General features: G+C 38.9%; 1 protein-coding gene across 1 annotated transcript; it reads left to right on the top strand.

Annotated features, from left to right (window-relative positions):
- The first annotated feature begins 4,688 nt into the window (after positions 1–4,688).
- LOC134203079 (choline transporter-like 1) lies at positions 4,689–14,963 on the top strand. Its single transcript, XM_062678057.1, has 5 exons — positions 4,689–4,961; positions 6,097–7,168; positions 7,391–7,670; positions 7,740–7,902; positions 13,815–14,963. Exons 1-5 carry the CDS (start codon positions 4,854–4,856, stop codon positions 14,262–14,264), a joined length of 2,073 nt encoding a protein of 690 aa, XP_062534041.1. The 5' UTR covers positions 4,689–4,853; the 3' UTR covers positions 14,265–14,963.
- Positions 14,964–17,680: the final 2,717 nt, after the last annotated feature.

Here is a 17,680-nt window from a genome sequence, read left to right as displayed (position 1 = left end):
GTCTCATTTAAGTCATTTTATTTTTATTGAAATAGGACAACGTGTGACAACAGTTAGCCCATTTATTTTCTGTCAAATTTGCCCTTTCCGTTGCCGTTCCGCTAACATTGTGTTTGGGGCTTTATTCGGCGCGGAAAAGAATCAGTTTTATGAGTTTTATTACGGATGAATTTTTTATGCCTTCGAAATTTTAGGTATATCCAGCTTTTTACGCGATGGTGCCATAAATCTTTGAATCTCCCCTTTTGACATATGCTGTGTCCACTATAATATTCTTAGACAGATGGATCTCAGCAATATATACTTTATAAATATTTCGTTGTAGGATCTCAGTAGTCTGTGCTTTATACATTTTTCGGGGTAAAGATGGCTTTGGCAGGTTTGTTCTATTATTGGCAGGGGGTTTTTGTCGACCAAATTTTATGAAATTTGGCCACAATGTTCTTTGATATGCAAAGAATGTTTAGGCCAAATTTGAGCATAGTCAGACATAAAAAAAACCCTGCCAATAATAGAACAAAACCTGCTAAAGCCATCATTCCCCCTACTACTTTTCAACTTTGCAGGTGTTCATGAACATTTTGGTGTACGCATGGAATTCTTTCTCTTGCTTCAGAAATATTTAAAGCTATACTGTGTCTACGAAGACATGTTGATGGGGACAATATTCAAACGATCGACTATGTGTGATTCTCTGGAAGGCAAGACTGAACTTTCAAAAATCTTGTTAAATTGTAATTTCAACTAATGTGGTTTAGAGCAATTAATGTGATTTTTGCTGAACAATATCTGCCATTCATTTGAGTTATCTCAGTATCAGATGTATTCCAGTATATATCAATTCATTTGACAATAGAATCACACTGTTTCCCATCAATGACTATACGGCCGCAAGATGACCATCTAGAATAGCTATCACGTAAGGGTACGAGGAGGGGTGAAATCAAACAATGAGTGCATCAAATTATTACTTTTGGCAAATCTTGGGTAGGGGATCGAAAAACCAAGAGAATACCATGCTTGCTTATTGAAATAATAAGTGAAGAACTTCCAAAATTTACGTTTTTTAGCTCAGCTATCAGGCAAGAAGATCTTTTGGTCTTTTGGTAAACTGAGACATTTTTTACCGTATCATAATGAGATATGCCATTCACACGTGGTAAGAGATTAGATCCAAAATTAATACTGTAATAATACGAAGTTAATTGAAACGGAAAACAACGCACGACTTTTGGGCTTTTTGTGGTAGATCACGTGGTGGTTTCGTATTTCGTAGGATTAATGAAGAACGACTTTAACCCCGCCCACTCGGTACAGTCTACTGCAGTACACTGCAGATTCAAATCGGGACAGTTCTGTGTTCCGAAGACGCTGTATTGGACATAAAACTGCGGAAATTTCTGAAAGCTTCATTTTTGTTTTGATCGCCCACACATAAATTCTCCAAGGAGGAATTTAGACTTCCATTGTGGATTGAGACATCTTTTCTTTTTCCAATTTTCTTGAATTCTCGAAGAAGTACATATCCCAGTCTCGCCTAAATTCTGAAATTAAAAGAAATCAAATTCCCGTTTTAGTTAAACAAATTAACTCTTTCACTCATTTTAAACACAAATATGACAGATCCACAAGTCCACGGTATACAGAATCTGTGTACTCTCTCTAACTCATGGCTACTTAGATATTCAAGAACATCACTTCGAATTTTGTCCACAGCAAATGTCAAATTCGATTCACTTCTCGTTAATTTATGGCTAGCGTAAAAAGCTGGATTGTTCAAGCCAATATTTCAGGTTAAAATCAATGCCTAAGTTCATCAAAATACTTACGATACGATGATTATTATTGGCTTTCTGGGCTAAAATGTGTTCAGTAAACTTGTTAAAAAAACATGTTGGTGGGTGTTGTAGATGTTCATAACGATGCGATATCTAAGCTGCGCATAATGTTTCCCGACGTTGAAGTTCAGGTTTCGGTTAATCGTTAATAAGTATTTTTAACTCCGCCTCCGAGATTTTGCAAATTAAAAGATCATCTTTGTTGGCCTCAATATGTTATGAAGTCTGAACAAGCTCATGTTTACAATGCTCACATTTTATTTTTCCAATAAACTGTTTTGAACGTGGATTGCTGAATAAATCAATGATTGAAGCGAAAAGTCATCAACCACAGTGGCGGACGCAAGCGTTTCAACAATCAGAACATCGGCATCGTTTTTATCTTCTATCGTAGTCGAGTAGTATTTTTGTCGGAACTGGATTACCACCCACTTTTATTTTATACTAGCATACACTAGCATATACTTTTAAACATCATATAAACCCGTCGGAGACGATACCGAACATTTTTGCCTACGGAATGAAGAAAATCCAACCAGCCGTTTTCGAGTTATGCGGATACGAACACAGACCATTTTATTTTTATTATATAGAAGATATTATACTCTGCGCATCGAAAACTCAATACAAGAAAAATTTAATGAAATCAAATTAGTTTTGTTTTAATTTAGTTCAATTAATGGTTCCAATTATCTCTACGCCTTTTTGTACTGCAACTCTTGCCCGTGGTTTGGCATCAACAAAAGACGAAACAAAAATATATTGCCTGATTTTCTCAAAATTGCACGCGGCGAACCTTTCATGAAAGGTACCGCCGCGCTTTCTGCACCCCGTTTACTTGATTCTTATGGATGAATAGCATTGCGGTGTATCGTTTGTCGCGGCCGTACCTTTCGACAGTCATTCGCCGCGTGAAGTTTTGTGCAAGTACCCATTTGGGAACATTACAAACGCCGCGCAGTGTATCATATCCAGAAAATCTGACAATATTTTCCCTTACAACAAAACCGTGTCGGCGATGCAGGATGGCCCGTTGTTTACGTTGTGTGGCGCCATCTGCTATTTTCCAAGTGGGTACGCGAAACTAAGGCTTTCTGTCATCTTGTGGGGGGGTTGGTTCATGATTGACTGGTTGCATCTATTTCGATGTAATATTCACTATTTTATTGCTTGAATATTACACCAAAGCAACGCACTAGGATATGGTAAATCTGAATCTGTGTAATTTTAAAGCGACGTAAGATAACATAAAAATATAAACAAATATGCATTTGAAATTCGCTTTTACATCGGATTTTGAGTACGTTAATTTGATTACATCGATGAATATTACTATCTTTTTTGCTGTGTAGCAAATGAGACAAACTATTGTTTCAGTTTGCTTAAAACCAATTTTTAGGTTGACTTGCGGTTAACCAATATAACGTATTATTTTTAACCAGAGTGTAAAATAATCGAATTTTTTTAGTGAAGTCCATTTCTCTTCAAAAAAAAAAAAAAAAAAATTAACAAAACATTGATTGTTTTAACCCAAAATCACAGTTTGAATTTGTTGATATCGAACTGTTGTCAGCAAGCTATATCTTACTTAAAACAAATGTGTTTATGGTTGAAAACAAATACATTTTTAGTTTGAATCAACTAAAACTATGTTCAAAATAAGGTTAACATCAATGTTTAAAACAACGAGGAAATATAGCTTATTTCAACTATAATCGCGAGTTTAAATCAAGCAAGTATTAACTTTGATACAACTAAAATAGAAGGTTGAATTCCAAAAATGGTTTTGGTTGTTTCAAACTATTTTCAAACTAATCTTGTTTCTGTCCGTGAAGATTTTTGTACCATACCACAAAAATGTGTCCCCCATATATTGTATTTTTCTCGAATGATTAGATTCGATCGACGAAATTCAAGAGTTGTCAATTTTGTATTTCAAGGCATTTTCGACAACCTTTTCATAGATTACCTTGATTGTCAACCACGTGGTCGGTTGAGAACAATGGGACTGAATAATGCTGTCCAATGAGCAGCTCGAAGTAGCTCGAAGTTGTTCCCGTCCTGCTCGTTCTTTTTTGTCAACAAATGGGCATGAGCAGGACAGGGAGAAACTTCGAGCTACTTCGAGCTCTCATTGGACAGCACTAATGTAAACATCGAAGCACCAGCTGGTTTTGTTGTGTAAACATGATCAGCTGGAGAGCTGAGAACAATGAAAAAATATGTAAACATGAGGGGGCTTGCGGCAGCTATCACAATCTTCAAGTAAAATGCGCACGGTAGCCAGCAGCGAAATCTGAGTACGACGAAATTTTTATCATAAGAGTCTAAATGGTGAAAAAAATCGCAATATAAAATGCGAGCCAAGTCATACGACTCTATAGAAGTGTACTCGTGAAGAAGCCGACGCCATCAGCCTATTGACATCCTATTGTTTAGCCCATCGCCAAATCGTAGCCAGGATGTCCCGGGCTATAATTTTTTTTTTCATACTGCGTTTCAATGATGACAGCGGTCTATGTCTATTGATGATGATGACACCGCGCTTGTCACCGGCTCGGACGCCATCGAACAAAACAACGTAAAACGAAAGAGGATTCAAAAGCAAATTGCGGAAATCGCATCATCAGTCACCCACCAGACAAAAGATATTTTAGTTACTAGATAAAGATTGTCGCTACTGTTCCCTTTGTTCTGCTGTCCGAAACATGTGTGGTACATACCTGTCAAATCGTATGGATTTTCCTTCTTTGACATTTAGCTCCCCTATCCTCGCCAGCAAAAGATGTTTCGGACAGCGACGACAGCGACAATCTTTATCTAGTAACTAAAATATCTTTTCACCAGACCATCATCATTAGTCAGTACTCTACTCTCGCATACGCAGCAAATCTGCTGACAGTGGCGGAGGCGATCGCGTCACCTAGATGGAATTTATGTGAAAAAATATCAACTAAACTCATAAGACAGTACAAGTGAAAATAAGTGAACTCCACCCAGATTGAAAGGCGCGAAATGGGGTGCTTCGAGAGTAAATCCTCCGAGCAGCATCAACCGACAGCCGTTCGCGGATGCACGGACATTTTCTGGCTCGTTGTCTACGTTCTGTTTTGGATCGCGTTGGTGAGTGTTTACCGAATTTGTATGAAATGTATCTTCCCCGCTTCCCACTAGGATGGTCCTCAGAGAGCTCAGAAATAAAAACTAGTAGGGAAAATCCAATGATGGTGTACCTCGAGACTTTCCGAATTGTTGATCTATCAAATGTGATTCCTGAACTTTTTTTCTCTTAATTCAACTTTTTGGTATCGAAACTACCTATGTATTTCAAAACCTAGGTAAAAATTAATGAATTAATTATTGGGTTGGAGTGCCGTCGAAAACCAAGACATAATATGCCGCACCCCAAAGCATGGGGAGGAGTTTCGGCGCTACTAAATGCTTAATTGTAATGTCATTATCGAAGTGTTTCAAAAACAATCGATAAGACCGAGAAAAACTTACTTCCTTAAACACCTAACCAATGCAATATGGTACGTAACAAATTTGTTGTAAATAACTTTGTGGCTCTAGATTTGCCTTCTTAAGCGCATTACGTCGTAACTGAATGTTCCTATTTGGTAATAGGCATTTACTTAAATTTAACTTTTTTTCTTATTATTAAATTGAATGATGTATTTATTTAAGGATTACTGTTATTACAATATATGTGTATTGGTTAAAAAATCGTATTCACCTATAATATGTTTCAATACAAATCCTTCACAGCTGTTTTTGATATATCCTCATGCTTATAAAAAGGATACTTCGTGAAGCATGACGATCCATACAACATTCTCAGATGCTTCATACGAAAAGTGTGAGAAAATGAGGAGGGGAAATTTAACTGTGTTTAGCTAATTTTGGCTGTGGGAATACAAAGACTAACACTGCTTGCGAGCACCTTATTTGATGCAAAAACTCAGAAAATTAGTTTTGCTGTATTTCGAGTTAGATTTTATTATAAAAGGATAATGATACATATGCCAAATATAATGCTTCTTTTTTTAAATTTATTTGATGCACTAAGCTTAGCTGAAAAGTACAAAACAATCTCCATTTATAATAGCTTCTGTAATAATATGTGACTCACGAGTGACGCATACCAGCATAGCGAGCAAGCTTGGCATATTAATGAACTAATGCGAATTGCCGACAAGTCCAACCAACCGCTCACTAGATTTAATTAACGCTTGTCTTATTTCTCGCCACTCCACAGCTTGTCATCGCCGTTTTTTCGTTCGTATACGGCAATCCACTGCGGGTCATAAATGGGTATGACTCCTTTGGGAACACATGCGGCGTCTCCAGCAACGAAAAATTCTCCCATTTCCCCCTGTCCGGGATGAACACCAAGGACAAGCCGTACGTGTTCTTCCTCGACATCAAAGAACTACGGCAGACCCTGAAGATCTGCGTGAAGGAATGTCCGCAAAAGGAAATAGGCAGTGCAATGGAACTGTATCGTTACTACGAGGAACGTGACACGAAGTACTGTCGATACGACTTCAATATGAGCTTGCTGACAGCCCCGGATGCCAATGGGCCGAAATACTTTGCTTTTGCTGGACCGTGTCCGAAGTTTCCAGTTTACGAGTCCAGTTCCGTGCTGCACCGGTGCATCCCATCAGGAAAGAATGCTCCAACCAAGGTGGTGAAAGACATGTATGCGCTGGTAAACTCATTCGGGGCAGCTCAACAGGTGTTCAGTGACATATACAAAACGTGGCCAACGGTGCTGCTGCTTGTCGGATTGAGTTTGATTTTCTCAATCATAATGATACTGATGCTTCACTGGCTAACCGCCATTATTTCGTGGTTGATTTGTATTTTCGTCGCTGTTGCTAGCATCGGAATCACCGCAGTCTTGTGGTGGTCTTATTATAAACAAAAGCATTCCATTGATACCGATACAAAGCTGTCATATCTGGAAGAGTTGGTGCGAAATGAGACCACTATCTATGTTTTGGCTATTTTGGCCACATTCATCATGATCATTCTGCTGGTAATCATCTACTATTTACGCGAAAAGTTGACCGGACTGGCGGCTCTGTTCGAGGAGGCCGGTAAATGTATGGTGGCGATACCCGGATTAGCTGGGCCTCCAGTTCTTGCGTTCATTTCCTTAGCCATTTTTCTATCGTTTTGGATGGTGGTCATAGTGTGTTTAGCCACTGCCAACTACCCGAATGTTAAACCACTTCTGCCATTCACCCAACTCAAGGAGAATCCCAACAAGACTGAAGCAGCCATTAGACCTGATATGTCCGTAAACAACAACACATATAAATGTAACGTATTTCCATATTTGAATTTATATTCACAATCAATTAAAAGTTGTGAGAAAGAAGATATAATTTGTCAGTACTTTTATATCTGTTCACGAATGCCGTGTCTTGCTATGAATCAGATCGCTCGCGATTGTGTAGTTACAGACCGCAAGGGTGCTGGCAAAATATATTTTTCCCCATTATCTCCCAGTGCATACTTCTAAACTATCCTTTCGATTGTAGCGTTCGATTTAGTCGAATACCCCGAAGCCAACTTCCTGCGCCACATGCTCTGGATTTACATCATCGGGTTGGTTTGGACGAGCGAGTTTATCTTCGCCTGCCAACAGTTGGTCATCTCCGGTGCCGTCGCCTATTGGTACTTTGAGAAGCCGACCGACACACCGGTGCTCCAAGCCATCGCTAAGCTGGTCAAGTACCATCTCGGATCCGTGGCAAAAGGTTCGTTCATCATCACACTGTTCAAGATACCGCGACTGATTCTCACCTATCTGTACGCCAAGTAAGTTAAACGGGATGAAACTGAGTGGTTGAGGATTCTCCTACTTTTGCTAAATTTATGCACTTTTAGATTGAAACGCCACCAACATGAAGGTTCGGAGTGTGCCAGTTGCTGCCTTAAGTGTTGCATTTGTAGCTTTTGGTTGTTGGAGAAATTCATTCGCTACCTAAACCACAATGCGTACACGGTCATTGCAATCGAGAGCGTCAATTTTTGTCCAGCAGCTAAAATTGTAAGTTAATTTCTTTATTTTATTTGACAGTAATGCAGGTCCAATATCACACTCCTGGCAAATCATGGAGTGCTGAAATAGGAAAACCTTTAATTTTCATTTTTGTACTTATTTCACAAATGTAAAGCAATTTATGGTTTGGAAATGCTAAATGTATGGACGGTATACCGTGACCTGCCCTAATTCCGCGCATTGCCTAATACCGTGGATTTTATCCAAATTGATGAATATAGAGGTACTGTTTGTCATACACATCACATTATTTGGTGAAATACACAAATATATATATCAGAAAATGTTAGCAAATTTTTATTGTGGGTATTTGTGACGTAAATTAGGCGCTAAAAATAAATGTGAAAATGTATGGCTCGACCAGCCAAAATTTGCATCCGCTTAGCGAAACGCTTAAAATTCTGGTTATATTTCCGAGTCTTGTAACTTGATTTTTAAAAGATATTTACTTCCAATATCTCATTGAGCCCATAAAAAATGAGCTGGGTACTGAAATGGTATTTGAATTTCTTGTTTTTGCATTTTTATTGATAAAAACAATTGTCGCGGTATTAGGCCATCTTCTTCGCCAGTAGTGCCTAATACCGTGACTAGGCTATACCGTGAAGTTGATAATCAGAAAAATAAAACGTAACCAATGGATAATGAAAAAATAAATTTCCCCATACTAATTTGCATGCAAACTTGAAACGGCTTGTGCTAAATCAGTTTTCATCCAAATTAGCTCAAATTTTCAGAGGACACTCAGAACATGAGAGAGAATCAGATGAGCGTTGTGGAGCAAAATCGATTTTTTGAACCACCCTAGTAACCATCACATTGAATACATAGACCACTAGACAATATCGTATAGGTATTGAAACATTCATGTTGAATATCTACGACATTTCATGCGTAGGATTACTAGGGAAGCATCATTCAGATGAATCACACATTGCAATATGTATTATTCCAATACTTCCTCAAAGAAAAACTTCTGTTGGAAGACTTGAAGATAGTATACATCTAATGAACATACAAATCGTCTTTATTGTGTCGCTCAGCACATACGAATACAACATCATTTATGCGATATTTACCACAGACTATAGACGTAAATATTTTTCCTGTACAGTTTCCTTTAAAAATGAAGGTAGAGTATTTTTCATCTGAATACAAATCCTCCCATTGTCTTCAAATCTACTTAGACACTCGATTGGATATCATCTATCTAAAACCTAAATAAATGTGAAGTAAACTATTTGAAAAATTAATAAACGCTTTTTAGGGGCCCTCCTAAGCAAGCCCATGCTGAGGGTGGCTGGGTTCTGTCGGGGCCGAGCGAATATCCTTAGGACATCCGTCGAATATCTGAATTATCATGGGCTGTGTAGTCACAAGTATGTTCTGACAGAACGAGTAGTGCTAGTGATACATAGACGTTGTACCCAATATTCGAATTAGTATCGTCTCTTTCTTTGTTTCGTTCTGTCAATCGAGCTCATATTCGTGTGCAAATGGGCGCCTACTATTCGAACGCCGATTGCTTCGATTTAGAAATTCAAATCTCATTCAAATAATTCATGCTTCCATTTCGTATCTTTGATTATTATTTTAACACAATCCGCTACTACCACAATCCCGCTCACCTCTACTCTCTTCTATGATTCTCTTTCGTTAAAAAAAATCGCAAAACAACACTTTGTTAAATTTTCAATTCTCTGTCATGTTAGTTTTCCAGTCCCAAGTACATCGATCAACTACAAAATCAGAAAATCTTCAACCATCGTTCTTTTCATTGCTTTTCATACTATTTCTGTGGAAGCGATGAACTTTGTCAAACTTAAAAATCACTCTAATAAAGTCAAAAAAACTATTTCTGTGGCTCTACGTCTAGCTCAGCCAAAGGCCAACTGTTTCCTTTTTTTTGTTCTTGTACTCTGTCCATCACTACCAAAGTTCAAATTGTTTTTTTTTCAGATCATCTTGTACTCTTGCACTTTGTTAAATTTTCAATTCTCTGTCATGGGGGCCATCCACAAAGTACGTCACGCTCCTAGGGGGGTGGGGGGGTTCCGAGCAGCGTGACGACTCATCCAAAATTTTAGAATTTTAATACAAAAAGTGTGACGAAGGGGGGAGGGGGGGTTGAAAATCGCCAATTTTTGCGTGACGTACTTTATGGATCTTCCCATGTTAGTTTTCCAGTCCCAAGAACATCGATCAAACTACAAAATCAGAAAATCTTCAACCATCGTTCTTTTTCATTGCTTTTCATACTATTTCTGTGGCTCTACGTCTAGCTCAGCCAAAGGCCAACTGTTTCCTTTTTTTTGTTCTCGTACTCTGTCCATCACTACCAAAGTTCAAATTGTTTTCTTTTTCATTTTTTTTTTCAGATCATCTTGTACTCTTGCTTCTCCGTCTATTTCTACCGGAGAGCATTTTCAAATCCTTCCATCACATTTTTCCTTTTTTTTTTTATATCATCTTGTACCTTTGCTTCTCCGTCTATTTCCACCGGAGAGCATTTCTCATCTCTTTTTTTTTCCTACTTTCTCTCTTTTACACAAAAAAATACCCCGAATCATGGCCAGCTACCAACCGCGCCATGTCGGGGCCGAGCGAATATCCTTAGGACATCCGTCGAATATCTGAATTATCATGGGCTGTGTAGTCACAAGTATGTTCTGACAGAACGAGTAGCGCTAGTGATACATAGACGTTGTACCCAATATTCGAATTAGTATCGTCTCTTTCTTTGTTTCGTTCTGTCAATCGAGCTCATATTCGTGTGCAAATGGGCGCCTACTATTCGAACGCCGATTGCTTCGATTTAGAAATTCAAATCTCATTCAAATAATTCATGCTTCCATTTCGTATCTTTGATTATTATTTTAACACAATCCGCTACTACCACAATCCCGCTCACCTCTACTCTCTTCTATGATTCTCTTTCGTTAAAAAAAATCGCAAAACAACACTTTGTTAAATTTTCAATTCTCTGTCATGTTAGTTTTCCAGTCCCAAGTACATCGATCAACTACAAAATCAGAAAATCTTCAACCATCGTTCTTTTTCATTGCTTTTCATACTATTTCTGTGGAAGCGATGAACTTTGTCAAACTTAAAATCACTCTAATAAAGTCCAAAAATAACTATTTCTGTGGCGCTACGTCTAGCTCAGCCAAAGGCCAACTGTTTCCTTTTTTTGTTCTTGTACTCTGTCCATCACTACCAAAGTTCAAATTGTTTTTTTTCAGATCATCTTGTACTCTTGCACTTTGTTAAATTTTCAATTCTCTGTCATGTTAGTTTTCCAGTCCCAAGAACATCGATCAAACTACAAAATCAGAAAATCTTCAACCATCGTTCTTTTTCATTGCTTTTCATACTATTTCTGTGGCTCTACGTCTAGCTCAGCCAAAGGCCAACTGTTTCCTTTTTTTTTGTTCTTGTACTCTGTCCATCACTACCAAAGTTCAAATTGTTTTCTTTTTCATTTTTTTTCAGATCATCTTGTACTCTTGCTTCTCCGTCTATTTCTACCGGAGAGCATTTTTCAAATCCTTCCATCACATTTTTCCTTTTTTTTTTATATCATCTTGTACCTTTGCTTCTCCGTCTATTTCCACCGGAGAGCATTTCTCATCTCTTTTTTTCTCCTACTTTCTCTCTTTTACACAAAAAAATACCCCGAATCATGGCCAGCTACCAACCACGCCATGTCGGGGCCGAGCGAATATCCTTAGGACATCCGTCGAATATCTGAATTATCATGGGCTGTGTAGTCACAAGTATGTTCTGACAGAACGAGTAGCGCTAGTGATACATAGACGTTGTACCCAATATTCGAATTAGTATCGTCTCTTTCTTTGTTTCGTTCTGTCAATCGAGCTCATATTCGTGTGCAAATGGGCGCCTACTATTCGAACGCCGATTGCTTCGATTTAGAAATTCAAATCTCATTCAAATAATTCATGCTTCCATTTCGTATCTTTGATTATTATTTTAACACAATCCGCTACTACCATAATCCCGCTCACCTCTACTCTCTTCTATGATTCTCTTTCGTTAAAAAAAATCGCAAAACAACACTTTGTTAAATTTTCAATTCTCTGTCATGTTAGTTTTCCAGTCCCAAGTACATCGATCAACTACAAAATCAGAAAATCTTCAACCATCGTTCTTTTTCATTGCTTTTCATACTATTTCTGTGGTAGCAAACTTAAAAATCACTCTAATAAAGTCCAAAAAAAAAAACTATTTCTGTGGCTCTACGTCTAGCTCAGCCAAAGGCCAACTGTTTCCTTTTTTTTTGTTCTTGTACTCTGTCCATCACTACCAAAGTTCAAATTGTTTTTTTTTTCAGATCATCTTGTACTCTTGCACTTTGTTAAATTTTCAATTCTCTGTCATGTTAGTTTTCCAGTCCCAAGAACATCGATCAAACTACAAAATCAGAAAATCTTCAACCATCGTTCTTTTTCATTGCTTTTCATATTATTTTTGTGACTCTACGTCTAGCTCAGCCAAAGGCCAACTGTTTCCTTTCTTTTTTTTTGTTCTTGTACTCTGTCCATCACTACCAAAGTTCAAAGTATTTTCTTTTTCATTTTTTTTTCAGATCATCTTGTACTCTTGCTTCTCCGTCTATTTCCACCGAAGAGCATTTTTCAAATCCTTTCATCACATTTTTGCTTTTTTTCTCATATCATCTTTTACCTTTGCTTCTCCGTCTATTTCCACCGGAGAGCATTTCTCATCTCTTTTTTTTTTTTCCTACTTTCTCTCTTTTACACAAAAAAATACCCCGAATCATGGCCAGCTACCAACCGCGCCATGTCGGGGCCGAGCGAATATCCTTAGGACATCCGTCGAATATCTGAATTATCATGGGCTGTGTAGTCACAAGTATGTTCTGACAGAACGAGTAGCGCTAGTGATACATAGACGTTGTACCCAATATTCGAATTAGTATCGTCTCTTTCTTTGTTTCGTTCTGTCAATCGAGCTCATATTCGTGTGCAAATGGGCGCCTACTATTCGAACGCCGATTGCTTCGATTTAGAAATTCAAATCTCATTCAAATAATTCATGCTTCCATTTCGTATCTTTGATTATTATTTTAACACAATCCGCTACTACCACAGGTTCGATTCCCGGTGCAGGTCTAGGCAATTTTCGGATTGGAAATTGTCTCGACTTCCCTGGGCATAAAAGTATCATCGTGTTAGCCTCATGATATACGAATGCAAAAATGGTAACCTGGCTAAGAAACCTCGCAGTTAATAACTGCGGAAGAGCTTAATGGACACTAAGCTGCGAGGCGGCTCTGTCCCAGTGTGGGTATGTAATGCCAATAAGAAGAAGAAGAAGAATAAACGCTTTTAAATCGTCAATATTGAGCAATTGCTAACTTCCCAAGGAAATGATTCTTTTCCCAGTAGGTATCTGTGTAAAATAGTAAATTTTTATGACGTTTTTTAGTATGTATGACCTAATAATTTAATTGAAATTTGTATATGATTCAATTATTTACACATTTTATTCTAAATGTGCTCTTAAGCTCATCATTTGAGTTTGTTTGATAGGGCACGGTATTAGGCAATTTTCTGCGCGGTATTTGGAATCTTCTTCGGAATGTACGCGGTATTAGGCATATTCATAAGTCAAATTTCGAATACTATTTTCTTCATTTTTTTAAGTGTTGAAGTACAAAACATATTTTCTCTTCAAATGTATTTAATATTGATTAAAGTGACATAGTTTTCATGGGTGATTGTTACAAATTGAATTTTATATAGCGAATTTATTGTGGACACGTCCTTAACCCCACGGTAATAGGGCATGTCACGGTACTCGTTTTTGATTGTTGTGCCGATGCATATTTATGTATAATAAATTTGATTATTTTTCAGGCTTGGAACGCATTGGTTGTCAACGCCCTCCAAGTGGCAACCATCAACGGGATCGGCGATTTGGTGTTGTTCTTGGGAAAACTGGCCGTGGCCGCGCTTTGTGGTTTGATTGGGATCCTCATGCTACGCGATAATCCTGATGTTCACTTCTATATGGCGCCAGTCATCATTGTAACGCTCTTCGCATTCTTCGTGGCTCACATCGTACTCTCGCTGTACGAAATGGTGGTGGATACCCTTTTCCTGTGCGTATGCGAAGATAAAACTATCAATGGAAACTCTGGCCGTTGGAAGAAGAGCAACCTAGCTCACCTGTTGGGTGAAGACCCGATAGAGTCGGATGCGGTGGAAGCGCCGATGCAGGCGATCGAACGAGTCCCTATTACTAAACAGCCGTTCTCCGTACAAAGCTTACAAATGACAGAAATTGACGATAAGGCTGCAGCTTAGATTACCTCATTAGTCGCACGTTTGGCATTATTGTGAATTTCTCCTCCAGATTAAGAAGAATGTTTGACTAAATGTGCTTTAAATTTAATCTCATAGCCACTTAATAGTTGCTAAAATCTTATAAAAAAATGTCATTTTTGACAACCGAAAATGTATTGTTCTTTAGAACACAATCCATCCAAATCATTGTTAAATTAATGCTCGCACACTAAAAATCACATTACATGTTCAAAGAAAGGCTCAAACATATTTGTTTGCATCTGAAAATGATCGTATTCATATTTATATGATATTTATAATATACACTTGGTGATTAACTTATTCATCAATGTCCCGTTTTTGATAAGCCAATTATAAACATATACAAAAACTGATTAACTGCAACAGATCACATTAAGCTATTTTCTCATAGGTTGCCTTCCATTCTCATTTATTGAAAAGTAGACCCAGTTTTGATAATTCATTGTTAGAAGAGTTTATTTTTACAGATTCTATTCCGCCATGTATTGGATGTTATACGAAGTCGGTTCATATTGTAAGATCATAGTTTATCAGATGAATTACTAAGTTTTAATATTTACTTATACACTTGGATTAATGTAAGCATGGAAATTTAATAAAATTGTAACGTCAAACTGTTATATTAATACAAATATCAAGCTGGTCGCCATACGCATTATGGAACTCAGAATGTATTGATGTATTTCAAGCACTCCTAATCACCCGCGCATCGCAGATTGGACAGACGGAAACACACAGTCTCTTACTAGGGTAAATGATGTATTTTGGACATCTAAATATATTTTGGACTTTTGGCCATATCTAGCATATTCTTCTATTTACCTTTCTTTAAACAAATATGAATCATGTGTTTTTTTCACCTTATTCATAATCACATGTTAAGCTACGTTTATGTAATCAAATAAACAAAATACAGCCAAAAGTCCAAATATATTCATATGTCCAAAATACCATCGTCACCTTACTGCTTATAGGTAAATTGTTCGCCCAGAGAGTGATTTGATTACCTTTGACGCCTTCTCACATGCACATTCCACATAACTTTGAAACTGCCAATCGTAGACATATCGTAGACATAAGTGCTTCACCGTTCGTTTGGAATCGTTAGTGCGCTCCCCGACTGTGATACATGCCTGCTTCACTTTTTTGCAGCTGCTAATAAGCACCATTTCGTTTTTGCTATGGGCTATTATCAGCTTATTTTTCCGCTGACTCGCTTTTTACTAGTAGTTGCATATCGCCAGCAAAACCAACGATCCTTACATTCATAGAAGGAATCAGCTCCAAAACCCCTTCGTACATAGGGTTCCAAGGGAACTAAGTATAGACCCCTGTGGAATACCTGGACCCGTTTCCGCACTGCTGAAAGCGTCCCCTACGAGTCCTACGTCGATTGTGACAACGTTTTCATCGTCTCTTCGTTGTTCTTCCGTCCTCAGCTGTGTCAACGACAACTCTGATGGCATCTATCGTCGATCTGCGTGTTCTGGATCCGAATTGCATATTCGATAGCCCTGTTGAGGATAACTCGCTCCAAAAACTGTCTGATAGTGTCTGTTCGAGCCGTCCCTGCCGAATAAGATGATACAGCGTATCGCTCAACCGCAGCCTGTGATACATTTCACAACCACACGCAGCTGCACGAAGGATGCAGAATTTGACGCAGCCACAACGCAACAGCGCGAAATGAGCGCGCAAGGAGCGCGCCAAAAGGGAATGGAAAAAAGGATGTTTTTCCAGCCGAGAAGGAAGACACCATCATTGTTGGCCCGTTTACATATGAGCTAGTTCTAGCGGACAATGCACTATCCGACAATACTAGCGCGAAATTAGCATAATGTAAACAGGAATTGTCATCTGCTACTGGTGTTTACATTATGCTAATATCGCGCTAGTATTGTCGGATAGTGCATTGTCCGCTAGAACTAGCTCATATGTAAACGGGCCATGTACGCCGTGCTTCCCACTCGTTGAGACGTGTTGCAAATTTAAGAAGTGAAGTTGAATATCACGAAGTAATGTAAATTAGTTGTAAATAAATTATCGTTGAAGTTAAATTAAGAAACGGACTTGTTTTATCCGGTATTCGATTTCCATGGTTTGGTTTTTCTCGGAGAGTTCCGTCGGTCCGCCTATGTTGAGGTTTCCCATACAGTCCACTCACGAACATAAATTTGGTCCAGTCGATCCGGATCGAGTATAGTGTAGTGTCTTTCCGACTGTTCCGGAACCGGATGAAGAACCGTAAAGTGCAAAACTGAAAGTGGATTCCGAAAAAGTCGGAAAATGCAAACAGTGATGGTGTGAGCAAAATGGCCGCCATCGAAGAAGTACAGTGATTGTGCGACGCCGCCATTTTGTGAAGAAAAACTGGTGTGCGGTCGCCATTTTGAAAGTGCTGATGGATCTTATCCATCGAAAAAACTAATTAAGCGAGTAATTAAGTGCTCAACACGTGGGGTAGGGTACCCCGAAGTAAGTGAAGATAGTTGCTTTGAAGCTAGTGTTCTGGTTTGGCCACTTGGATTTGCAAGTGACCGGTTGCGTGAGCATAGACTTGGCTGTGTTCCCAACCACCGTCGAGCATAAGGCTTGGCTGGATGTAGTGTCTACAGTGGCATGCCGGAAGAAAGTGTTTCGAAGCAGCAAAAAACCGGAGACTCTGGAGCTAGTTCTGCACTTGGGCAGTCTACTCTAGATTCCTCCACTCCGTTAAGCAAGAAGCAGAAGAGAAAACTGAAGTTGACGGAAAAGTTAACAGTCATGGAGAACATCCAACGACTCGTCCGCCGTCGTGGCGCAGCAAAAGGTAAGGTGTCTCGCATCCTCAATACTATCCGCCCAGATGGGGATGAAGTGGTTCAGCTGACGGAAGCTGAGGTAAAGGTCTATATGACGAAGTTGGAAGCAGCCTATATGAGTACAACGTTGCTCACGACCAAATCATGGATGTCGTTTTGACTGATGACTGCGAACAGCATGAGCAACAGTATGAGGAGTTTGACATCATTCACGATACTGTTTCCATTTTGTTGGAGGAACAGCTCACTAAGCTCGATGCTAACAAGATGGCCGCAAACGTCGTCGCAAGGATAGGTAATCAGAACCAACAAGCACCGGTTGTTATCCATCAACCGCTTCGCATGCCGGTGCCCACATTCGATGGCCGGTATGAAAGTTGGCCGAAGTTCAAGGCCATGTTCAAGGATCTCGTGGATAAGGGTCCAGATCCGCCAGCAGTGAAGCTATACCATCTGGATAAATCCTTGGTCGGAAGTGCAGCTGGTCTGATTGATGCCAAGACCATTAACGAGGGCAACTACGCCCACGCGTGGCAAATCTTGGAAGAGAGGTTCGAGAATAAGCGCCATGCTATCGACTCTCATGTGAACGGT

This window comes from Armigeres subalbatus, unplaced genomic scaffold, assembly GCF_024139115.2.
Source record: "Armigeres subalbatus isolate Guangzhou_Male unplaced genomic scaffold, GZ_Asu_2 Contig163, whole genome shotgun sequence".
NCBI classification, from domain to species: domain Eukaryota; kingdom Metazoa; phylum Arthropoda; class Insecta; order Diptera; family Culicidae; genus Armigeres; species Armigeres subalbatus.
This window is presented reverse-complemented; position numbering and strand designations above follow the sequence as displayed.